Source organism: Trichomycterus rosablanca, chromosome 10 (assembly GCF_030014385.1).
Source record: "Trichomycterus rosablanca isolate fTriRos1 chromosome 10, fTriRos1.hap1, whole genome shotgun sequence".
NCBI lineage: Eukaryota > Metazoa > Chordata > Actinopteri > Siluriformes > Trichomycteridae > Trichomycterus > Trichomycterus rosablanca.
Genome location: NC_085997.1, coordinates 25015651 through 25042121, shown reverse-complemented (window position 1 = coordinate 25042121; position 26471 = coordinate 25015651). Strand labels below are relative to the sequence as shown.

The 26471-nt window shown below is 38.8% G+C and overlaps 1 protein-coding gene across 2 annotated transcripts in view; it reads left to right on the top strand.

Moving 5' to 3' along the window:
* Positions 1 to 21914, top strand: part of slc38a10 (solute carrier family 38 member 10) — a 29952-nt gene extending 8038 nt beyond the window's left edge. The window contains exons 7-17 of one of the 2 annotated variants that reach the window (XM_063003720.1): positions 3497 to 3599; positions 5585 to 5767; positions 6941 to 7052; positions 9929 to 10035; positions 12473 to 12626; positions 16147 to 16335; positions 16443 to 16856; positions 17254 to 17370; positions 17910 to 17930; positions 18399 to 18554; positions 20759 to 21914. In XM_063003720.1, coding sequence (XP_062859790.1) covers positions 3497 to 3599; positions 5585 to 5767; positions 6941 to 7052; positions 9929 to 10035; positions 12473 to 12626; positions 16147 to 16335; positions 16443 to 16856; positions 17254 to 17370; positions 17910 to 17930; positions 18399 to 18554; positions 20759 to 21840 — 2638 coding nt within the window. In that variant the 3' untranslated portion in view covers positions 21841 to 21914. The remainder of the gene's footprint in view (positions 1 to 3496; positions 3600 to 5584; positions 5768 to 6940; positions 7053 to 9928; positions 10036 to 12472; positions 12627 to 16146; positions 16336 to 16442; positions 16857 to 17253; positions 17371 to 17909; positions 17931 to 18398; positions 18555 to 20758) is intronic. The other variant, XM_063003721.1, reaches the window with a different exon arrangement.
* Positions 21915 to 26471: the final 4557 nt, after the last annotated feature.

Genomic DNA, 26471 nt, shown 5'->3' with positions numbered 1-26471 from the left:
ACACACAGAGTGATAAGTGATGCTTGGCTCAAGTTTGTTGGACAGTGGTCAGATAGTGTGACACATGATGCCTCTTATGCCAGTCATTAGGACAGATGAGTCTCCATCATATGAGGACATTCAGCTCTTAATCTGACCACTGAACAGCCCTTTCAGCACCTCTTTGTATATTTCTAATTAGGTTTATTTCACGCTAATACGCCCCACAGCTCACATACAATACAAAATACAGCTTATTAGAGCCCTTATTTTCTAGTGAAAAAAATTCCTAGAGCTTATCAAGGTAATAAAAGAGACTCTGATGTGTTGACTAAGTGCCAGCCATTTTTATTAGACGGGGCATTCCAGATTTCAGTATGATAATACAATGATACTGAAACGTTCTTTTCTTTTGTATGTATGTACTTCTTAGAGCTGCACAATTAAATTTAAGATAATAAAAGTACTTACTGTATATTATGATATTACTTTTAATAAATTGCAATACATTAACAAGACATGATACATAAACAATCATCAAGTTCCTCAATAATATAAGACTGATATCATATATATAACACAAGACCAATAAAACTAGCATAAAGCACCGGTTCCTGCCTTGAATATAATAAATGTGATAACATGGCGTTATAAAAACAAATAAACTTTTATTAAATTGTGGTATAGCTAATTTAAGCTAAGAATTTAATGTACATCAAAACAAAAAGCTAAAACTCCTCTTACTTCTAACCTACAATTAGTTAAAGCTTGTTTAATAGCAGCCTGCTACTAGCTGTGTAGAAAGTTTACCTTAATACAATTAGTTAGCCTGCTAACTTGGCTAAGAACTGCAAATTGTGTCAGAATACGAACTTCACATTATTATTAGTATTTGTTTCATGTTAGTTGCATCCCAAATGAATGTGCTCAAATAGCCACCAACTTAAACAAAGCTTAACAGTATCCCTGTTAAATATGTTTACATTATCCATTGTGTGTGTGTGTGTGTGTGTGTGTGTGTGTGTGTGTGTGTGTGTTTAAAATATGTTCAGTTATGCAGTCCTTAGACCACAGTAATGTGCAAAAACTATACAGTGATTATTTTGGTCATAAATACTCATAACACAAATAAGAATTACGTTTATGTTGGTGTAATGATTTTTGTAGTAAACGTGCTCAATAATTATTGTCAACCCTTTTTCCTCATATAGAAACCGAGTTTAATTCAGTGGTGTGAGAGAAATGATTGCTGAAACACCCCACACCCTGTAACTCAGTAAAGCAAGGGTTTACTGGGTCATTCACCATGTCTCAGATACTGAGAGGCTGAATGCTGTGCTTGTGTGATGGCTGTAAAAACTATTGATTGTCAGTACTTCTCAGTAGAGGGAGTCTCTCTTGCTCCCCTTCCGTTCCTGGGTTTTATTGAGAGTGGGATCTAGCTATGAGATTGGCTGGCCTCTGGCACCAGACCAGGCATTGGGTAAAAAGCACATAACACAGTGCTGTATATTCTAATAAAACTGAGAATGTGTTCAGACTGTGTGTAAGAGAGAGAGAGAGGAGTGAGTGGGTGGGAAAAAAAGACCCAAACAAAAGCCTTGCTTGGCAAGAAACTTTATAACGTTCTAAAATCTGACTAGCACTTGTCGCTAATATATAGCCATTGTAAATTTCCCATTTAATGTTTCACTTGTCCTCGGTTTTATTGGTTGTCCTGATGACGCACATGTATTTTTTTTCCTTTGTAGCTTCTTTCTTCTTCCTACTACTGAGAGCTCAGCCCATCTCACATTTTTATTCATTTTATTCTTTTATCAGTTTTGTCTGTAGATAATCTAAAATAAATAGTTATTTACCATTGTTTTTATTGAGGAGTTTGCTCTAGTTGTTAAACTTACAGTTTGTAAATGACATGTTTAATAGATGCATGTAAACCAGATGTAAACCAGACGTCAGAGGCGTTTGTACATTGTTAGTTTTATGTCTCAAGAACATTTTATATTCATACTGCATTGATACATAGAGTTCCAAGTGATCATGTCCAGTGAAAAGCCAGAACCTGACCAGGATGTTTTTTAGTAAAATCTGTTAATGGTGATTGCTCTAATGCTGCTAGATGGTTGGTTGGTATCCCAGGTGATGACTTGCATGTTGCTAGTGTATTTGTATTACATTGTAAACCCCATTTATTTATATGTAAATGTCATTAACTATAGTGTAACCTCTACAGACTAATGGATGCCACAATACAATTTGTTTCCTGATATAATACTGATACCTGATTCTTAAATACTGACAAATAAGTACCAAAACCCATACAGACTTTATGTAATATACTTTTTGACATGCAACCTTAAATGCTTAAAACGGAACATTTATTTCTATTATTTTATTAAAAGTAATGTTTTTAGGTTGTTCATAGAATTTCAGGTAGTTAATAGGTTTGCTATAGCATTGGATGTGATTGCTATGGTATCTCGTGTTATCAATTATTTGTTGTTAAGTGGTTGCTTTGTTATCTTAGGTGGTTAGCAGGAGGTTGCTTGGGTGTTTCAGGTGGCTGCTTTGATGTTGCTAGGTGGTTGGTGTGGTACACTGAGGAACTTCTGTAGCACAAATTGCTAAAAATATTAATGCTGACTATGATAGAACAGTGTCAGAAAACAGTGTATCTCAGCTTGCTGTGAATGGGACTGCATGTCCCATGTCACCAACGAAAGCACCTGCAAATGGCACCTGAGCATTAGAGCTGGACCATGAAGCAATGGAGGAAGGTGGCCTGACCTAATGATGCGCATTTTCTTTTACTTCATCCTCTGGGTAGGGTGTGTTTGCCTTGTTTACCTGGAGAAGGGATGGTACCAGGAAATACTTTGGCAAGAAGACTACCCAGCAGAGGCAGTGTAAGGCTCTGGGTAATGTTGTACTGGGAAACCTTGGATGTTACTTTGACACAAACCACATACCTAAACATTGTGACAGACCAGGTTAATTTCTTCTGGCAAAAGTATTCCATAATGGCTGTGGCCTGTTTCAGCAGGATAATGCACTCCGCCACACTGGAAAAAGAGTTCAGGGTGTTGACTTGGCCTCCAAATTTCTTAGATCTCAGTCTGAATGAGCATCTGTGGAATGTGCTGGACAAACAAGTCCAATACATGAAAGCCAAACCTTGCAGCTTACAGGACTTTAAGGATCTGCTCCTAACGTCTTGGTGCCAGATACCACAGGACAGGATGAGGGAGGTCTACACAATATTAAGTATATACATACATATAGGAACCCCATTTTCAGAAGAATTGGGATATTTTGTAAAATGCATTTTGTAAAATAAAAAGAATCTGTGACTTGTTAATTCTTTTGAATCTTTATTTAACACAAGTAGAAAGAAAAGATTTCCAGGGAATTGAGTGTGGAATAGGTGTGTGTGTGTGTGTGTGTGTGTAAAAGTTTTTGTAATGTGTAAAGTGTAAGGGGCTTGGTATGTACAGTTAAAATCTCTTGTGTTTTATAGGCAGGTGCTGCCCACCTATGACAGCCTGGATGAGCCTTCTGTCAAAAGAATGAGCACCATCTTTACCTCTTCTCTCAATGTTGTCACCACCTTTTACATCACAGTAAGTGTGTGTGTGAGAGAAAGAGAGGTAGAGAGTTTTCTTAATGGTATACAGTGTAACCACATAAAAATATGTTTTGTTTTTTGTATGCATTTACTATATTTTAAGTTGTTTTTTATTTTGTTGTACAGTATATGTACTTTAACGGGAGCTCTTGACAGTTGCCTCCTAGTGAAAGTGTTTTCCCATTTTCAGTTAACGAACTTTTATTATTAATTGCCTTTTATAATTCTTGACATTAAAATGACCTTGTAATTATTCAAACTAAACCGTACTCTGAATTGTGGTCATGTGCATGCTGTTTGCTTTAATTGTCCTTGAGATGTGTCTAGAAATCAATCGGACTCCACCTGATGCATGATAAATTGATTGGACTTTGGAATGTCTGCAAGGGCCCACAATTTACACTGCATTATTAGGACAAAAGCCAAGCCATGAAGGTCAAGGAACTTTCTGTAGTTTCTGGCATGGCATAGATTATGGTAGGAATTTAGGACCTGGTGCAACCTTCCTATAGTTGGCTGTCTGTCCATCTGTCTTGCCCAATTTGACTAGACATCTCTGCAGCATTCCATAAATCCATGCCTTTATGGCAGTGGCAAGATGGAAGCCACTATTGAGTAAAATACATATCTCAGCTGGTTTGGACCTGGCTAAAAGGTAGGACTTTCACAACAAGATGGAAAACATCCCCACGGAATCCAGTACTGGTTCCTAACCACGTTAAAAAGAAAAATATATACATAATTTGTGGCATATTTAGTTCAAACATGCATGTTGAATACAAAAACTGTATAGGACATATTAGCAGTGGCTTAGCAGCATTGTTTTTCTGACTAATTGGCAAGAGAACAAAAAATGTGTGTCCTAGGCTAGCAATTTGTCCAACCCTGTCTAGATTTCATTTGTAGGAGTATTAATTTATTCTGTATACACAATAGGGCCTCATAATGGCACAACAGATAGCATCACAGCACCAGGGTTATGAGGAGCTGGGATCAATTCTCACCTCTGGTCACAGGCTTGGCTTTGGGGTGTTTTAAATGATTTTCACATGTCTGGCCTGGCCAGAGTGTTTTCCTGGCTTTCATCCAGTGTCCCTGGGCACGCTTCGGACCCCCTGCAACCCTGATCAGAATAAAGCAATTACTAGATAAATAAAGATAAATAATTAAATTAGTGACTGTATTGACTGCAGGATATGGCATGGTCAGATAAGTCAACCCACATGTTGCCCTTACAACAGAAGAAGATGTAATTAGTCTAAATGGCCAAATCTCTCACCTCATAAAAATCAGCTCACTTCATCTGCCTCAGACAGCACAACAGCACCTCATTTATTGTTTTATATATATATATTTTCAGGGGACTAACTAGCTCATTTTTAATTTTTTTTCTGTACTTTTTAGACAGCGGCACATAAACGTTACCTTGAGTGCTAATAGGGCTTTCATGTTTTTTTTCAGCAGCTTCTGAATTCCCACTTTTGTATTTCATGGACTCCTGCTTTTTTTCCCTGTACAAATGCCAGGCAGGAGGGGCCGTGTACAGAGTAGTGCAGGAGATTTGTGGTGCGTTCAAGGACTTCTGTCTGGTGTTGTTCCTGAAGGAACCCTCTATTTACCTCTGTGGATAGATCAAGGCCGGTTTGAAAAGGGAGTGGGGGTTCTGCTGCCTTTTTTTTTTTACTGTGGGCGTGCAGAGGCCAGTGGGATCAAAAGACCTTTGAAAAATGTGTTTCTTGCATAGCACTGCACTATTGTTTTGTCAAATAAACACAATATCATTGCACCATTTGGGGCACTTGTAAGGCCGTCAGAGTGATACAGCAAACCGAGGCTTGTACTGTAGCAGCACCTAACAATGCTATCATGAATGCAATATGTACTCAGAGTCTAAAGTTGATATCAATTAATCAAGTGCATTACACTTTACCAGTTGTTTCTAATTGTGTTCTTGGTTTTTCTTTTCTTTCTTTCTTACAGGTTGGCTTTTTTGGTTATGTGAGTTTTACAGACACCATTGCTGGAAATGTGCTCATGAATTTCCCCTCAAATCTTGTAACTGAGATGATCCGAGTTGGCTTCATGATGTCTGTGGCTGTGGGATTCCCCATGATGATCCTACCTTGCAGACAGGCCATCAACACCATGCTGTTTGAGCAGCAGGTGAGACTGGGTCACTTTATCTCTGTCATTGCCTAAAACATTCTACACCAGTTCACTTCTTCTACAGCCTCATTTTCTATGAAGATATTTTCTTAGATTTTCTTGACTAATGTACCATTCTAATGCGATTATTTTTAATTACTTTTTTGGAAATTTATTTTTAATAACAGTGTAAAATCTACAATATAATTGGATTTACCTAATCAAAGGGTAAGTCAACAATTTTGACAGAGGTAGCTGAAAGCGATCATTCCAAAGAATTGTCTTGACTCACACATCTTAAGAATGCCCTCAAATGTCCTTCTGTAGTGGGACATGAGTAATATTTACAGCTAATTGCCTAATTAATCATGGCCATTTTCTGTTAAATGGACTGTTGGCTGTTGGTATGCAATTGTGGCTAATGATGGACAGATGGCTAGATAGAACAGGCAGACAGAAATAATAATAGGGCAGTGGAAGTTACTGGACTAGTTCAACCACTGCCATGTTGCCACTGTTGGGTCCTTGAGCAAAGCCCTTAACCCTCATTTGCTAGTATTGTCTTTAGTTACAGTTGAAATGTAAAGCAGTTGTTCCTGATTACATCAACCTGGTCGGACCTGGTTAGTTTGCCATGTTTGAGGAAGGAAAGGCAGTTTGAGGAATGAACACTTTGGAAGTGGCTGCGGGCTAGTAAGTGTGTCATTCATATAAGCACTTTTATATTTAGGTCTGATGCAAAATATCTGAACCGATTTTATAAACTTATGACGTTATATTTAGATCCACATGCACATGGATTTACCAACAGCATTAATCAAACAATGAGATTGTCAGTTGTGGGTTAATCGACATCCCTAGTTCCACCACTTTTGGTGTTATTCTTTAGGCCACAGCAATGTTAGGCCTTTGTGATAGCAACTCATGACCAGCCTCAGTGACATATAAGCAAGATAAAGAGGAGGTAAATAAAAGAGTCTGATTGATAAAAAGAAGAAAGCTGCATTTCAGCTTGGATGGCAGCTCAGAGAATCACTAATTGAAAAGCATATTGCAGCTGAATATTTAAAGGTTTGTATATTTGTGCACAGAAGAACAGTAGTATCACGTTGAACATGTACAGTATATATTGGGAATGTTTGCAATGTAGCTAATACTGGCTTGGGTTTGTCTCTTATTGGTGTTTTTCAGCAGAAAGATGGCACTTTTGCTGCCGGTGGGTACATGCCACCTCTTCGCTTCAAGAGCATCACTCTCTGCATTGTCTTTGGTACTATGTTGGGGGGTATCCTGATCCCGAATGGTTAGTCTGAATGTATAATTGTTTTATTAATTATCTGCTATTTTCATTGTCCGTGTTATATACTTTTCCTTCTTGAGATTTCAGTATTGTGCGTTTAGTCAGTGTAACAATAATAACAGTCTGTTATACTCACCGCACTCCACTGTTTTTTTTAATGGAATTGTTACAGCTGCTGTCACGCTAAACTTTTCCCACTTTGCAGCATTCATTCATTAATAGTAAAGCAAGACAACAGACATGCACTTTTAAAGAGAAGAAAGATCTATGTTTTATTCATACAATGGAGATTGGCTGATGTTGGCATGGGTTCTGCTTGGCTCTCTGGACCCAATTAGGCTAATAGAGTGGGAGAGTGTATGATACTCAAAGAGGATTGAAAGAGAAGCATAGCTCTGTCCACTATGGCTGCTTCACTGCCCGCCAGGATAGTCGTAGCCACAAATCCAGCTGTAGGAAACCAGACACCAAAGAGTATAAATTTGAATCAATATGGCAGCTCTTAGCATAAAAAATGTTTTATGGGCATTGTGCCCAGTTTGGAATTGTGAGGACGGCTTGAAGGCGTTTAGAGATCCTGTATGAATTGATGCTCAGGTTGCAACAAATGATTGCAGGAAAAAGTTTATATGCAGAAATGCAGAGAGGCATGGCTATTGGAGATTTTTAAGAAACCTTTACAAAGGTTCAAGAACTTATTTAGCATATTATTTTGAGTATATTATATGTTTATATGTCATTGCTTTTGGTAAATACTACTCCACAAGAAATCTGTCATGCTTACATGTGTTCAGCTATGTCTCAAATACTAGCTGTGCAATTTACGCTGTCAAACACCATCTTACCTGGTCCATACTGGAACTTCACTTTGGTTTATAAAGCTATTTTGGGCAGAGCCTTTGTGTGTGGGTATATAGACAACCTGTAATCTGTTTTGAAAAATATTACTAAATGACACTTAAATGCAGTATTAGAGCAAAGCAAAACAAACCCACAAAAGTAAATGTACTCTTTGACCACTAGGTAGGGCTTTAAATGTTGTATCATGTGAATACATGGCACATAGTGGTGGTGTTCAACAAGTTACATAAAGACTAAGTAAATCTGCATTTATCTGTAAAGAATATTTAAACATTCAGTGAAATTCAAGAAAAAATATTTAATTAGCCTTGCTATTGACCAGCTGGGTGCCTACACAGATACATACAATTGGCTGTGTGTCCATGGGATGGAGGGACAATGGTCGAGCAAGGATTCCTTATTGCTGCTGTCATTACGGCCTCTGCTGGCCGGTCGAGGCTGCTGCATGAGGGGCCGTTGATCGCAGATGACAGTGACTCTTTGTACGCGATACTGTAGTCTGAGGCAGCGTGTGTGACAAATGGGGCATGTGACTACAGCCCTTCTTGTTTAAAGGTAGGAAGTGGCAGCAAGGTTGCAGTTGGGTGGAAAAGGAAAAAAAAAAAAGAATTAATTAAAAGAGAACAAAAATTAATTAGCCTGTAACAGCCTGATGGACAGGGGTAGCCTAGTGGTTAAGGTACTGGACTAGTAGGGCTGGGCGATATATCGAGATTTTATAAAATATCGATATATTTTCATACGCAATATAAGATAAGACAATATCGCGTATATCGATATAGATGTTGCGTTCCAGTTAGATCCGACAGTTCGTCTTTCTCTTCTCCCAGTTTGTCTCTGCACATGTTCACCTGCCCCACCCCTCTCCCTCACTGAACACAACTCGCCCCTCCCCACCGCCAATTCTTTCTGCCCTCAGAACACATTTCTGTAAGTAAAACTCCCATGATAGCATGGAGACGGTGGAGGAGCTGGTTAGTAAAAAGAATAATAATGGCTCAATTATTTGGAGATGGTTCGGATTCAAAGTATCAGATGAGCAGCAGAATAATGTATTCTGTAGAGAATACCGAAAACAAGTCCAGACAAAAGGTTCCAGCTCCGTGTACTTTTGGTCATTCGTTTTTCACTTCAAATCATTTCAAAGTTGAAAAACAAGAAAACGAGTCGTTATTCGTTTTAAAAACCAATATTGGAAAATGGAAATAAACAAGCGCATGCACGCGCTGACATGCACGTGTTTACTTTATACATAAACAGTGTATGCACGTGTTGAGAAAGTAATAATAACGTAACGGTGCGTCTCCTGTTGTTCTGACGTGTGTTTGTATATGTGATGTGCATATATTTGCTCTGTCTGTAAAAAACTAACATTATGGGAAGGGATTTCTGTACTGGATGTTGTACGTGGTCGTGATCAGATAAATTCTGATACCTTCCCTACACACTCGCTCCCTGCGCCCTATAGTGCACTTAACATTCTTAAAGGGCCAGACAATATATTTGTAATTCACATTACACAACAGGCGAGACGTTAGAAAACAACAAACGTTCCTGTGTGAAGCTTCCCCAGCATGAATATTAATAAAAGTGCCTGTAAAATTTTTTGGTATTTAGTATTTGGAACATGTAGTTTTGCCTTAAAAGTGTCTTGTTGTTATTACCTTATGGGATGAAAAAATATCGAGATATACTGTATATCGTATATTGCCATTCAGCTAAAATATATCGAGATATAATTTTTTATCCATATCGCCCAGCCCTATGGACTAGTAATCAGAAGGTTGCCGGTTCAAGCCTTGCCACCACCAGGTTTCCACTGTTGGGTCCCTGAGCAAGGCCCTTAACCTTCAATTGCTCAAAAATCGTGTTCAGTCATAATTGTAAGTCGCTTTGGATAAAAGCGTCTGCTAAATGCCGAAAATGTAAATGTAACTATTTCACTATTATGAATGTATTGTAGCTTTAAAAGCATAATATTTAAAATGCATAATAATCTGTTTTTGTGTGTGTTTTAGTGGAGACTATACTGGGTCTTACTGGAGCCACTATGGGCAGCCTGATCTGTTTCATCTGTCCTGCTCTTATCTACAGGAAGATCATGAAGAGTGGTCTTGTTGCTCAGGTACTGCACATAAATCACTTCCTTCATATTGCTGTGCTGGGCTAATAACTTCATGTTTCTGTGAGATAGGCAGGAATGGTATGTATATGCTGTAGACCAACACAGTTATGCAGGGATGTTTAAAATGCATTTGTATGGCAGCCGTTTATGTCATAAAGCATTTTGTTAATAGTTAAATAGAAAAATATTTTTATTTCTCAACTAAAATGATGTGAATTTGTCCTGTGTGAGTCACAAGTGTAGCGTTTAATGAGAAGTGAGTATGAATGCTGCATTTTCTGCAAGAGTTATAACACCACTACACTTTTGTTGTCCAGGTTTGCCAGATGTTTACACTTCCTCTGCGTACAGGATCTGTCTGATTTAGTGTCTGGTGCAGTTACATCCTACGTTTACCTGTATTTAACCCAAACAGTGCATGTATCGCTGGTACATACTTGCATTTTCCATGGCTTCATGGTTGTTCAGCCACTAGGGTCTTTCCAAATAGTGTTGCCCCTAAATTGGTGAATGACAATTTGCAATTGTTTTTTCTCTCCCTAATTGCTACAGCAGATGTTTGGCTTGGCAAGACAGAATAATACCCCCTGCCAGGTTTGTGGCCTTTTTTATGCCAAGTGGCTCAGATTGTCTTATGCTACTGGTGCTAAAAGAATGCTCTCCTAGTCAGGATATCCTGTGACTAACAAAGCCTACTTTAAGACCGTCTGTAAGCGGCAACATGACAGTATAATACTGACAGTGTGAATTATTAGGAACATTTGGTCGTGCTGATGCTTGTTGGGTTTCAATGCATTTGGAAATCTGTCATTATTCACTGGAACAAGTAACTTAATGTATGAGAATAAACGTTTATGCTGGACTTTCATTTAAAGAGAATCATTTACCCTATGGTGCCTTTTGCTGTTTGTACCCTGAAGCTGAATGCTGATTGACTGGGTGGAAGAGATGTCTGTAAGCTCATGTATATGTATAATAGTAGTTAGTCCTATGCTCCAGACATGTTCATCTGCCCACTGACATTAGATGAGCCCCACCGTGGCTTAGTGCTCTGCTAAAGCTACAGAAAACAATGGCTACCTAGTGCTTAATAATGCTTTGCACACACTAGTCAAGTTTAGTCTAGATGTTCCAGCGACCAACAAATCTCAAAAGAACATCCCTGATGGGTAACTAAACTCAGCATGTGCCCGACATGACTGATTGTGTAGCATTACTGGTTCAGCAATTTTTTCAGTCTATGATCAGTCACAAAGACTCTTCAATTTTAGAGCTGTTTGAAAACACCCGCAATCAGGTAGTTATATGGGCTTCCCAGCGACAAACCAGTGATTAGTAACAGCTAATCGGAGTGTGAAAAATTACTGAAAGACCTGAGTAATTATGTAGCTTGGCTGTGTTCCAAACAGCAAAGTACCACATTTAATATTCAGTGTCATATTTTTACACTACCTTGTTGTACACTATCTAGTTACATTTTTAACATATTAGAATGACATTCGGGCTTAACCCTGAAAGGTGGCAGCAGGTGCTACAGAACAACGGTTTTACTGCTTCATTCTCAGGAATTCTTGTTTTAAAAAAATTGGTAATGACTTAAAACACCGATCATGCCATAAATAACACAATCAAGTGTATAAAGTGGCGTGAAAAAATCAACTAAATAAATGAATTAATTAAATCATTGGTAGTCTAAAACTGTATGTCCTGATTATGCACTGGTAAGTAGACTATACTTGCTTTCTGACAATCATGTTTTAAATAAGCATGAACACACGCTCACCAAGCACTTTATCAGGTACACCTGTCTGGTACTTACATTCATTGACTATTTTATAAGCTAGAACTAACATTTACCAAACGCAGCCCATTTTTTTGCTTTACACTTTGTCACCCCACTCCTTTGTCACTCCATTCATCAATCAAATGGGGCCCCCATAGGATTCCCACCGACTATGATGTTTGGGTGGCCGGGGACCATTCTCAGCACACAATGACCCTAACATGGTATTGGCATGGTAGTGTGTGTTGTATAAGTATAGCAGGTGCAGCAGTGTTGTTGGGAATTTTAAACACCTAAGTGTTAATAGAGCTCCAAACAAAAATATTAAACCAGCAGTGTCCTGTGATCGGAAAGTGGCCACTGATAAAGAAAATCCCAACACCACTGTTGCACGTAATATACTCATTCCAGTATAAATAACAACAGATGCTCTACAGTCACTAATCGTATTTCCATCTGTTCATCTGTATGGTAGGTGTAGCTTGGTGTATTCAGTACTATATCCACAAAATGACAGATTGCAGTCAGTCCTTTTGTGAAACCTGAGGGGTAGAGCAGATTTTAAAAATCATGTGCACAAGTCAGTTCTGAAGGAACTGTGTTCACAAATTAACATTCTTCATTCTCTCTCTCTCCATCTTTCTCTGTTTCTAGCTGGTGTTGTGGGTTGGCCTTGGTATTCTGCTCTTAAGCACAGTCACCACTCTCTCCATGTCCAGTGAGCCAGTTAAACAACAGCCTCCTGCCATCCTTCCCAAAACTAATGACAAGCCTTCAGAGTTTGTGCCAGACCTGCCCAAACATTCAGGTAGGTCACTGCTGTGGAAAGAGGGAATGACAGTGTGACAGACATCCACGAGATGGCCAAAGGTTCTTAGACATTAAAAAGTGTTTTAGGCAACATCTTTTGCTGATAGATTTATATAATCAATGATATACTATTAATAATATGCGTTTACTTTGTGGCAACAGTTTGAGGATTGTTCCAGTATGATGGTGTTCCTGTGCACAAGGTAGGGTGCATAAAGACATTGTTTGAGGAACCCAAGTGCACAAATCCCTAAGGAGCACTATTAGACAAATTGGAATGTCCATTGCGTCCAGCCAGGCCTTTAAGTCTGACATTAGTGCCTGACCTTACAAACACTGTTTGGCACGAATTTCTTCCAACAGAATAGTTGTGGGCGTTAATTCCAGAAAAGTAGAGGCTGTTGTAGCAACAAAGAGGAGGCAGAACCTCAGTATTAATGCCCATGTCTTTGGTTTTTAGGAAAAAAGGAAATTAAAATAGGAAAAAATTAACATTAAGAAAAAAGGCTGGTTGCAGGCTCCAACAATAGTTTTTTTTCTGTGCTGCTGTGACCTAAATGATGCCCTTCAAACCTAAATGTGCTCTGTCCCAAAGCAGCAGCAAGACAGCCGCTGGCATTTTCCTGCACCAACCCCAGCTGAGGGAGAGGTGGATGGGAGGGCGTCCAAATACAGAAGAGGGCAAAGGAAATGATAGAGGGACTAAAATTCCCCCTACTGTATAAAGGGATAAGGATCGTAAAAAAATGCGCACAAGGGCAATTCGGACAGCTTTATGTCCCAACACTGCTTAGCTATCATCTTGCTTTCTATCTACCTCTCCCTCCTGCACGCTTGCTGCACCCCCTCCCATTTTTCTGACTGACACTGGCATTTATCACTGAGTGGACACCCACTTCCACACCTGTTTCCTGTTTACGGCGTGTTGGTGAGGGCAGCTGTGCGGAAACACAGGACTAGGGAACGAGTGAGTGAGTGTGAACGGAGGAGGGAGTAGAAAAGCCTTCAGCTTGCAGTTATGAGAAGGTGTGTGTGTGTATGTGTGCAGGCTTTGCATTTTTATATATGCTTTGCTTTATTTTTACGTCTCTGGAGAACATGGGGTTCTAAGTAGCCTCCTGTAAAAATCTGGATTGTGCCAGTGGCCCAACAGGCGAATTTAATGCAATTTAATCAGTACAACAAATGGCATTATAGTAGCTATATGATTTTTTTATTTTTTATTTGGCTGTTTTTAAATAACTTTTTGTATTGCAGTTTTGCATATTAGGACACAAACATTTGAGGAATGTGACTCACTGAGAAAGCTTGGAATGAAATTTCAAATATCTGCTATTATGCCGTAAAGAAAACCGTAGCCCCAGGATAAGGGAAGTTATGGTAGAGTAAATATTCAAAAGCTTTCTGCTCAGGACAAAAGGCAAGGTTATATGGAAAGCTCCACACATTCATCTATTTCTTATCTCCTGCCCAATTCCATGTGCGATCATCTGTACTCTGCTGCCCTCTGCTGATGAGTGTGCTTGTCCTTCTTTTCTACTCTTTCATCTTTATTTATTTATTTATTTATTAGGATTAACGTCATGTTTTACACACTTTGGTTACATTCATGACAGAACAGATAGTTGCTGGTTACACCAGATTCATCAGTTTAAATTTTTGATGTCAAACACAGTCACGGACAGTTCTTGTATCTCCAATTCATCTCACTTGCATGTCTTTGGACTGTGGGCGGAAACTGGAGCTCCCCAAGGAAACCCACACAGACATGGGAAGAACATGCAAACTCAGCACAGAAAGGAGCCAGACCGCTCCTCCTGGGGATCGAACCCAGGACCTTCTTGCTGTAAGCCACCGTGCTGACCCCCTTTTATCTAAATAGTTGAGGTGGGGGGACTTTAGCTTTAGCCTGACTCACATTTTGATTTGTACTGTATGTTGTACTCTAGGGTTAGGGTTAGGGTTCACTGGTCTGAACTAACAAAATCCACTATTTTTAAACGACTATCAGTCGTATAAATACTGAATTTGTAGGGTTCATGACTTTCTCGACAAAAAATACTTTTAAAAGGTTAGTTTGTAGCAGTGAATGGAAAATTAATTTTACATTTGCTGATGGTCTTTAATTTTAAACATGACAAATACCAAAATGATCTAAACTTGCAGCTTTCAGATATCTAGCTATCAGAAGTTTGCATTAATTAAAGTGCCTCTGACTTCAGAATAATTAGCTTTATGGATTGTGTCCCTTAAGAAATGTAACCTTTATTAGATCTGCACTGCTATTGAATCAGTTCAAATATGGTAACTCTTTACGCACTAAATGTATTATGAATGATTGATGACCACCTCAATACTGGAAAATACTGTATAATAAATCACAGACAGCCATAAATCAGTCCACAGGTTGCTTCCCAAATGGCATACTTTGTACCTAAATTGGTACACTATTCAGGGCTCACTGTTTAGTAGGGTACCTTTAAGTTTTAAGGGTTACTTGCACTAGGAACGGTCATGTACTTCGTATGATCATGGCCACCTGACCATGAGCTTGTTTGACAAACCATCTACAAGTTGGCCCAACTGTTGTGACTATAACAGCTTTTAGTTGTCTGTGAGGCTTTCAACAGCATTTTGAAGGGTTTCTGTGGGAATATGTGCATACAGAGTGAAAAGAGCATTTGCGAGATCTGGCACTGATGTTGAAATAGACGGCCTGGTTTGCAATCCATGTTCCAATCGTGTTCAGTCGTTTTAAGGTTAGGGCTCTAACTTATTAAACCATGTTCTTATGAACATTGGGGTGCTTCCCCAAACTGTTGCCACAAAGTCAGAAGCAGAAATTGTGTTATGTTATTTATTTAATACATCAGTTAGCAATGAACTGAATATTTCTAAGCAGTGTTTACATACTTCTGACCAGTTAGTGAAAGTCTTGAGAAAGGTGTAATCTAAAATGTCCTTCTCTGTGCACATATAATTAAGGCTAGTTTGCTCTACAAGGAAATGTGATTTATTTTGCCATGACTGGACAGAAAACCCAGACTTTTATCTTTTGCTTAGAGGAAATTTGTCTGAATAGTCAGATGTAATCCATGAAACACTGAAAAACCTTGAAGCTGTTGAAACACAGGTATTATTGTCCACAGTCAAGAAAGCTTTATGATGGCTGTTGTGCTAAAAAACAAGCCAAGTCGTATGTCCCTAACAAGCATATGTAGAGTTCAACTGTCGATCATTAGTAAGCCTATTTAGATGTCTGCATATTTTAGGCTTAAGCTATAATGAGCCAAGGATGCATGTGGCCTCTTGCTGCAAAAGTAGCTGTTTTCTGAGTGAAGAAAACTAACAGGACAAATCATCACAGTGCTGCTGCTGTCACTATATGTTTTTTTCCCCTAAAAGTGCATGCTGCATATGCATTGCAATCCACAGAAATGATTAACAAAAGTGTACAGTTGAAGTTGTATACCTGTTATATTGCTTCACTTTACTTTGTCTTCTCTGTTTGCCTAAAGAAATCCCAGTGATTCCTGTGGCAGCAGGAAAACCAGATAATCCAAAACCGGCTGTGGAACAGATCAAGCCTGCAGAGAACGTAATAGGTGCAGAGGTGAAGGACCCAGCTGAGCCACCACAGTTGAAAGTCCCCATAGAAGTGCCTGAGAGGAAGAATGATGAGGTACAGCTGGACCGTCCTGAAGCAGGTAATTCAACACTTTTTTTGCATGTGTGTTATTTTTGTTTATGCTGCTGTAAGTGTACTGTGTTCATGACTTTGTGTTTGCTTAGTTCTTCTACTTCTACCTCACAGATGTTGCAGTGCCTGATGGAGAGGCTCATCGGCACGAACCACCCATCCCTCGGGACGAGGTTCAGATAGAGCAGCGCAAGAATCTTCAGGAGCTCGACGCAGAAAAAGAACAGCTCGTTGGTAACAGAGTGGAGGAGGAGTTGGCAGAACAAGGGGCAGGCCAGGCGCAGAATGAAGCAGAGGATGATCAGAAGAAGGAAGAGGCGCCTAAGAAGCAGGATGTAGGCCAGGATGCTGCCAATGAGGTTCTTGAGAAGAAAAAAGAACAGCAGCAGCCAGACCTGGTGGTGGTTGTGCGTAAGGATGGAAAGCCTCCATCTTTAGTGAAGGAGCAACAGGCTGAGAACAAACAAGCTGCTGCTGATAAATCTGAAGATAGAGAAAGAAAGGAAGTAGAACCTGAGGCAGAAAAAAGTGAGTAGTTTCAAGCAACATGTCCAGTTCCAGTGTATTAAAACATGTTGACATTTTTGTTGTGGTAATCACTTAGTACTTAGTTCAGCAATATGATCCTGGGTTTGATCCCCAGGTGTGGCGGTCCGGGTCCTTTCTGTGTGGAGTTTGCATGTTCTCCCCTGTCTGTGTGGGTTTCCTGCGGGAGCTCCGGTTTCCTCCCACAGTCCAAAGACATGCAAATGAGGTTAATTGGAGATGCAAAATTGTCCATAACTGTGTTTGACATTAAACTTAAACTTGAACTGTTGAATCTTGTGTAACGAGTAACTACCTTGTCTGTCATGAATGTAACCAACGTGTGTAAAACATAATGTTAAAATCCTAGTAAATAAAAAAATAAATCTTTACTGTATAGAGCATGAACCGGTGGTTCCTGTTCCTGAGGAGAAGGACGGGGCTGCCATTCAAGAGCATAAAGAAGAGAAGCCGGAAGGGAAGGATGTCAAGGAAGAAGATGGAGACAAGTTGGAGGGTAGGTTTTTTTGTTTAATGAAGTGACCAGGCTCAAATCATTCAGATCATATCTGACTTTATTCTGTAAAGTGTGTGACAGGGTTTTGCAGAGACAGTCATTGTTGTTAAAAGATCTGTAGTATATTCTATTTATATGTATTTTTAAACGTGTGGTCAAAATATCATCAGGTTTATTGGTAGATAAAGTATCTAAACCAAGTTGTTGGGTATGCAATCCATTAACTGTATTTTTTATTGTGACAAACAACAGTAAATGTTTTAAATATGAACTGTAAGTACATTTAAATTAAACTAACAACATTTAAACATTTGCTATGAAGATAAAATACATATTTTTTTAAAACAGTCTTTATGTATTTTTTTCCTGTTGTCTTATGTTAACCTGCATTAGTCAACAGGTAAAGTTAGCACAGTGAATCTTATTTCTGTTTCTTCTGCTTTGCTTGGTTTTTATGAAGACACTTTAAAGGCACATGTTGCTCTTGTCTCTTCATTTCTGTCTTTTGCTTCCCTGCTCTCTTGTGCCATGGACTCCAGTGATTAAAAAGATTGTTGCAGGTATGGGTCGCTCTGTAGCCTGTGTGTTACTTCTTTGATTTCTAGCATGTTGTTTGTCTTCCCTTAATTCAACTTTATTAACAACTCTACATTTCACAAAATCATTTATTTCCTGAAATCTTTGGCTATTTTTCCGAAACGTCTTCAAAAGCACATGATCTGAACAATTCAAACTAAGTTCATTTTAATTGTTGTGTGGGTAGAATTCTAATCACGATGTATTTGCTTATTCAGTATGTATTAATAGAATTTGTTTAATCAGTAATGTACTAACAGAATCCTTAGCAGTATACTAAATTCTAACGTGTTTATCAGTAAAGAGAATTAATACCATTTAATATTCACAAGTTTGTTTCTGTGCACCATAAACGAAAGGCAAAGAAAACCCAAATTACTACTAAAAGCCAATCATTTAATGTAAATGTTGGTCGCTGAGGTTTAATACATAATACATGTCTTCTTTCTCAGAAGGGGCATTAGACCATGCTGTACTGCTGCAAGTTATCAAAGAACAACAAGAGCAGCAGAAGCGACTGTTGGACCAACAAGAAAAACTCCTGGCTGTCATTGAAGAACAGCATAAAGAAATTCATCAAAAAAAGGAAGAAGAGGAGGAACCCAAAGGTCAGTATGAAAAACATGATTTGTCAAAGTATAGCACACATTTGAGATTCATATTGAACATTTCACACAATCTGAGTGACTAACAGGGTATAAATATGAAAAATGCGTTTTAAAAACCATGTTCTTAATATTCCAAAGAGCTCATGCTATTGACACATTTTAGACATGTCTTTTTACCTGGGAATTTAAAGATAATTTACTGGATTGGGCTTAAGTATAAAAGCACCCTAAATTCACATTTAGCACAATCATGCTGCTAGTCGTCCAGTGTACCACAGGTGCTTTATTGGATTTAGATCTGGTAACGGCATTAAAATACATTAAACTCGGGGGCGCTCAGGTGGTGCAGTGGTAAAACACCCTAGCATACCAGAGCTGATATCTTTTGTTTGAGAGTTTGAATCTCAACTCTGCCTACACGGAGTGGCTCGTCCGTCAGGTTGGATGCCAGAAGGAATTTCTCTGCTGGCTGATCATTGGAGATCGGTGCGTGACTCTCCATATGCAAGACCAAGCCCCATATGAACTCGTCTCATGCAGGTGAAAAGATGCAGTCGGCTACTGCACACGTGTCGGACAGGCGTGTATTAGTCATGGCTCACTTCGGTCAGAGTGGAGGTCAGCAGCAGTAGAGAAGAAGCAACATGCAATTGGGGATTTGGACATGAATACATAGGGAGGGAAATTGGGGGGAAATGCAAAAAAAACACACTTAACTTATTCATCCTCTTAAGATGGATTGTACTTTGTACAATGTCAGATTATCATGCTGGTGGTCTTGTCATGCCAGTGTGGTCTTGTTTTCTTGTTGTCCCTCTGTCTCGAGCTCTGAGGTTGTTGCGTATTTGGAATAGCTTTTTTGCTACCACTGATGTCCAGAAGAAAATATTTAAGTTAGTAAAGCCTTAACTGGTTAGCTTAAATCAGCCTGCCATTCTCTCTGATATTTACTTTATTCAACTCTCTGTACTCAACTCTTGACGCCATGCCATGTTCAGATTACTCAGATCACATTAACATCAGGATGTGAACATTAAGTGAAAATTTTGACCTTGTGTTTGTATGATTTTTTACATTGCACTGATAGGAATATTACATGAGCAGGTGTACAAGTGTTCACAATAAAGGTTCTAATAAATCATTGTGACTGATCCAAGTGGACATAATAAACATACACTTAACAAAAAACAGACAATTTCAAACATATAAAAAATGTAAAACATATATTTTGTAACTGAAATTAATGAAAAGGTTCCACAGCATAAAAATGGTATATAGGAACTGTGTGTTTAAAAATAACAACATATAATTACTAAAAACCGGCCTTGCCTGCCAATGATAATTAAACTATAATGCATATTAATAATATTAATAAATTAATTCAGATTAAACTTTGTGTTTTTTTAAATATACTTACACGTACATATACTGAAGGTTTTTTTATATAATCAATATATTGTATATGTTTCAAGTAATAATCATCAGTTGCAGCTTCTTTAAACAATTAGACAGACAGACAGACAGATACTTTATTTATCCCGAAGGAAATTATTAATTACATTTAGCTCATACAGTTTCTATTAGATGATAAGATGATCATGTGAAGCTTGAGTTTTTAATGTGAAGAAAGTTTAATACTTAGTGCTAGCTAGGGCAGAACTAAACACAGTGCTGCACACAGGAAGACTTTGGAATGTTCATATAAATCACCCTTCATATAAGAGGTACAGATTTATGGATTTGTAGCAGGCTATGCTGCTCACTAGATTGCTTTGACTTGCATCACTCAGACTGTTAAGATCTGAAAACCGTCCTAAGAGAATATCAGGCTTGTAATTGCGGAGACTAAAGCCTGCAGAAGCCTTTGCTAAGGTTAGGTTTAACCACTGAAAGGGGGAAACTGTGCTAAACACTGTGCTAAAAGCAGGCTCATGTTAGGGTTCTTCAAATATTTATAAAATGTTCTTACTATGCATGTCATCTTTGGTGTTGATGACAGACAGGGCAGTCGTAGCTAAGGTGTTAAGGTAATGGACTAGTAATCAGAAGGTTGCCGGTTTAAGCCCCACTGCTGCCACTGTTGGGCCCTTAACCCTAAATTGCTCAAACTGTATTCAGTCATAATTGTAAGTCGCTTAGGATCCAAGCATCTGCTGAATGCCACAAATGTAAATGGTGTAATAAGGAATCTGTTCTGTCTTTAGCTGAAGTTGTAGCTGATGGTGGGAAAGGAGTGCAGCAGCAGGATCAGCATGATCTAAAAGTAGGAGAAGAAAAGGTTAAAGCTCCGGATCAGGACCTGGAACACCATCAAGAATCCGAAAACGTAGTACCTGTAGCTAAAGCCAAAGAGGAACAAGCAAAAGACCCAGTTATTGTTGAAAATGATAAGAATGCTGCAGAGGGCCTTGCAAATGCTGACCAGCCTGACCAGCCTTCTCAAGCAGTGCACAATATGGCTAAAGAAGTGGCAAAGCCCCTAGATGGTGAATTGCAGAAGGAGCTGGGTGCAAGAGGAGTACCGTTACGGCAGTTTCAGCCTCATCCCCCTGTACAGAAAGAAAACAAACAAGGTAAAGAAGAAAACCTGGAGAAACTGCTGCCAGAGGAAATTGCCAAGGAGGAGGAGAAAGTTAAACAGAGGTTAGCTGAGGTAGAAGCTGAGAAGGAGAGGTTAGAAAAAGAAATGCTAGAAAAAGAAAAGCTGGAAAAGGAAAGGCTAGAAAAAGAAAGGCAGGAAAAGGAAATGATAGAGAAAGAAAGGCAAGAGAAAGAAAGGCTAGAAAAAGAAGGACTAGAGCTAGAAAAAGAAAGGCTAGAAAAAGAGAGGCTCAAGAACGAACTGAAGGAGTGGCAAGAGCAAGAGCGGCTAGAGAAAGAGAACCTGGGGGCTGCTAATCTTCTAGAACTACCTCAAAATCTACAAGAGCAGGAAAAACCTATTCATTTTCAGCAGGACACCGGGTTAGATCAAAACGAGGTTTTACCTGAAGATAAACATGCTCCTGAGCGACCGAAAAAAGGGGGCAGGGACTTAAAGGAGAATATAGCTCCTCTAGAGCATGTGGCGCTAAAAGATAAGACAAGCAGAGAGGAGAAAGAAGGTGACTTGCAAAGGAGGCGTCGGGCTTTGGGCCCACAGGAGGCCGGAGTGCCGGGACTAGAACATCTGCTGGAGCTGCAGGGATCAGACCTTCATGCAGCCCTGGAGGCTCAACTGCTGGCTGGAGCTGTGGTCCATTCCCGCCAGATTAAACAGACTCCAGACAGCAAAAACACAGAATGATATCTTACCACACACATCCACTTCAAGGATTTTGTTCTTACCTTTCCTTGGACCTTCTGCATGTTTGTCATATGAACATGGATACTATCGCTTGCAGATTGTTTTTGTTAACAGTTGCAGCTCCGTTACTGTAAATTGGGTCAGTTTATCAGAGTTTTAGTCCATTCCAGGACTAAAATGACCTATTAATGTTACATTAGCAATTAAGCCATCACCAAACAGACATTAGAATGAACTTAAAGGAGTACTAAGCAACTTTCTTGGTTATATGCTATGGTAGCACAATACTGATATCAAATGTGACATTCAACACCAGTAAAAGAAAAGACACAGCTGATGAACAAACTGATATACACTGATCAGCCGTAACATTAAAACCACCTCCTTGTTTCTACACTCACTGTCCATTTTATCAGCTCCACTTACCATATAGAAGCACTTTGTAGTTCTACAATTACTGACTGTAGTCCATCTGTTTCTCTGCAGGCTTTTTTTTAGCCTGCTTTCACCCTATTCTTCAATGATCAGGACCACCACAGAGCAGGTATTATTTAGGTGGTGGATGATTCTCAGCACTGCAGTGACACTGACATGGTGGTGGTGTGTTAGTGTGTGTTGTGCTGGTATGAGTGGATCAGACACAGCAGCGCTGCTGGAGTATTTAAATACCGTGTCCACTCACTGTCCACTCTATTAGACACTCCTACCTAGTTGGTCCACCTTGTAGATGTAAAGTCAGAGACGATCGCTCATCCATTGCTGCTGTTTGTGTTGGTCGTCTTTGAGATCTTCATCAGTGGTCACAGGACGCTGCCCACCGGGCACTGTTGGCTGGATATTTTTGGTTGGTGGACTATTCTCAGTCCGGCAGGGACAGTGAGGTGTTTAAAAACTCCATCAGCACTGCTGTGTCTTATCCACTTATACCAGCACAACACACACTAACACACCACCACCATGTCAGTGTCACTGCAGTGCTGAGAATGATCCACCACCCAAATAATACCTAGTGGTCCTGTGGGGGTCCTGACCATTAAAGAACAGCATGAAAGGGGGCTAACAAAGCATGCAGAGAAACAGATGGACTACAGTGAGTAATTGTAGAACTACAAAGTGCTTCTATATGGTAAGTGGAGCTGATAAAATGGACAATGTGTGTAGAAACAAGGAGGTGGTTTTAATGTTATGGCTGATCGGTGTATATGTGATTTGGTGTGCAGTGAAATCATGCAGCTGTGTGAATTGTCATGTAAAGCTGAACATATGACTAGCAACATTTAGCCAGTGAGTACAGATTGTATTTACATTCACTTGAATGTTATTTGGCATAACTAGAAACTTGCTTCAGCAAATACTTCTATATTGTGGTTACAGTTCCAGCAATTCTTTTGCACTATAGTTTAAAAGAAAATAGACCAAAGCTATTGTCACGTTGGGTTTTTGTTTGGAAACAAATTGACATTCTTTTCAGCGGGATTCGCTGACATTAGTTCAGATTTTGCATGCACCATTTATTTGCTTTGGAAATGATGCAAAACTGCTAGAGTTCAAATTAGTTTTAACTGTAACTTTCACAGTGTCGACCTTTATAGTGTAGATTGATCTCTGAAACACCTTTTGTGTTGCAACACTGAGGATCCCATATTTTTTTTCCCTATGTTTTCCCCCCTTTATCTGCCAGTCTAGTCATTTTTGATTCCCAACTGTGAATCAAAGAAAGCTGGATCACCTCACGCCCCCATTGACATGTATCCAATACTTACAGAGTTCCCACACAGAGCCATATCATGAACGGAGAGCCATGCTAAGCTCCATGTAATTATTCGCCTACCTACCCCCATTCTGGCAAATGGCTGGACCCGTTTCGAAGATTGCCTCCCTCAAACGTGTGTTTGTGTGGATGCCTGGCCAGGCTGGTGGCTCTGCTGAGCGCACTTCACAGTAATGTGCTGGCATGTTCGTGCCAACCAAGTGCCCAGAAGGTCCAATATGTTATATATTATATATTTTATATATATATGTATATATTGTTGTACATTTTATATATATATATATTTCAAACCAATATTTTCCAAGAATGTAGCAACAAAGTTCACAGTTAGTCTGGAGGAAGGATTACATAAAACATATTGCAAAACAACATCATAAAACATCACAATTTTTTTACTTGGATTGGAATTCAGCCAATTATACCGGCCCTTTTCACTAAATATAAAACCCAAACATAGGGAAAAAGACAACAGTTCTCAAAGACTAAATCATTTGAGAAATACGTCTATATATTTTAAGCAGTGTTGTTTAAAAGGTACATTTCCTCTAAATAAAAGCCATAATAATAATATATTTTTGTTTTATATATATGAAATCAACATTGGCTTTTTTCTTTTTAAATCAAGGCCACTTTGTAAACAGGCAGAGCCTTTACAAATATTCCTGATTATTGTTCAATTTATTATTGTTCTTGTATGTTCTTTGAGTAAAAGTTATACCAGAGCATCTCAACTACTGTAAAGCATAAACAAATCTTTGGAGTCATAGACCAATGCAGCTTGCATCTCTAGCACACATTTTAGGTCCAGAGCTTCAGTTCCTAAAGTTCCTTCTCCTTACTTTCATTACTCTGCATACCGTCATCTGTTGCTCCAAAGATGAAGATTAATCACTGTTGTGTTTAAAATATAATGTCAGGACTGTGGATTTGTGCTCCTTTATCTGTAATCTTGTCAGTGTTTAGGTTATTAGTACAGACTTTTATTATCAGCTTATTTGATGTAGCTGACTTACGGTTGGGACTGTTTAGAATACATCAACTCAAATTTAGGACCAGACACTGTAAACTTGTGAATAACCAGCTTTAGCATTCCCTTTTGGTAATATTGCTGTTCATTAGTTAATATTACCAGTATTAAATGCATGCTTGAAAAGCTAAAAAAAAAAAAAAAAAGTAGAAATCATATTTTCCTGATTGGGTTTGTAGCTTTATGTTTAAATACGTCTCTGGTTTATCTGGAAACAAAAGGCCACAGTCTGTTAAAGTGGGAACAGCAGATAGCCTGTAGGGTGCTTGAGTCCTTAAACGTAATATAAATGAGAATGTTCTCAGATGCTTTAAGCACTTTCTGAATCTTCCTTTAATGCTTGTAAAAATAAACATGTATGATTTTTTTTTTTCAACCTAAATGTTTTGTTATTTTAGTTTTTCTTTTTCTAAGTTACTGTGTTGGGGACCAAACTGTTCAATTGGCAACTTATATCTGTTAAAAACACATTTTTAGGCAATTCAGATTTGGGGGTAAAGTTTCTGTCATTACATTAGTTTTTCTTTAAAATATTTGTTTATTGCATTGTGTTATTGCTCTTCTGTGTGCCTCCTTTCCAATTATGTGGCACGATTGTATTGTGCTTTTTGTGTTTGTTACTTTGACCCACTTTTTTGGGATTGTTCTTCTGATGAAGGTCATACTAGTTACGTTTAGTTCAGAACAAGAAAAATGACCCAGATTTCTGCATTAGAACACATTCACATAATAGCAAATACGCTGTCCAATTAAAAACAGCATTTTGTGACAGCTTTTATGACTTAAATCCTCTATGCAAACCCTCGTATTTAATAATTCAAAAAATCTTATGTTTTTTGTATTTTATGATCAGACTTTTGGCATGAGTGTCCTTAAGTTTCCACCACAGTGCTAGATCTTTGACAGAGGGACAGTGGTAGCCTAGTGGGACACTGTGGTTGTGGGTTACCAATAAGAGGGTTATCAGCCCTGGTTTTGCCATACAACTACTGTAGGGCCCTTGAGCAAGGCCCTTAACCCTCTCGGCTCTAGGGGTGCCAAAAAATGCCCTTGACCCCAGCTTTTAAAAAAGCTGGGATATGTCAAAGAATTTCACTGTGCTGTACATCTGTATATGTATATATGAAAAATAAAGGCATTCCATCTGTCCTAGATTGTTCTCATTATCCTTACTAAACATACGTTTTCATAAGTTGTCTCTTCTATCCACTGAACATTGTCCTAAAAGCTTTGGATCAATCAGGTGCTCTCTTGCATGTACCACGGTAGCACATCACTTGAACAAAGACTTGACGTCTGCAGGATGCCCATCCCCCCCGCCAGGGTTAGGGTTTTATACAAGTATTTCTTGAACAGAACAGATTCAGGGACATCACACACCTTTTCAAAGGGCACCTCTTTAACCTGCAAGTTTCCTATCATTTCTAGTTGGAACACTTTTGAAGAAAAATTGTGGTGTGAATAATCAATATTAGTAATTAATATATGAAAAGTACAGTTGGTATGTTTAGGCAAAATCTGCTACAAGATCAGACCGCATTTTAACTTACGCAGAAATCTAGATCATTTCATGGGTTTTGTTGGGTTTTGTTGTTTGATGGGTTTTGTTGTTTTCTTGTTTATTGAAATGACCTGGATGTGTATGAATTACAGTGTATCACAAAAGTGAGTACACCCCTCACATTTCTGCAAATATTTCATTATATCTTTTCATGGGACAACACTATAGACATGAAACTTGGATATAACTTAGAGTAGTCAGTGTACAGCTTGTATAGCAGTGTAGATTTACTGTCTTCTGAAAATAACTCAACACACAGCCATTAATGTCTA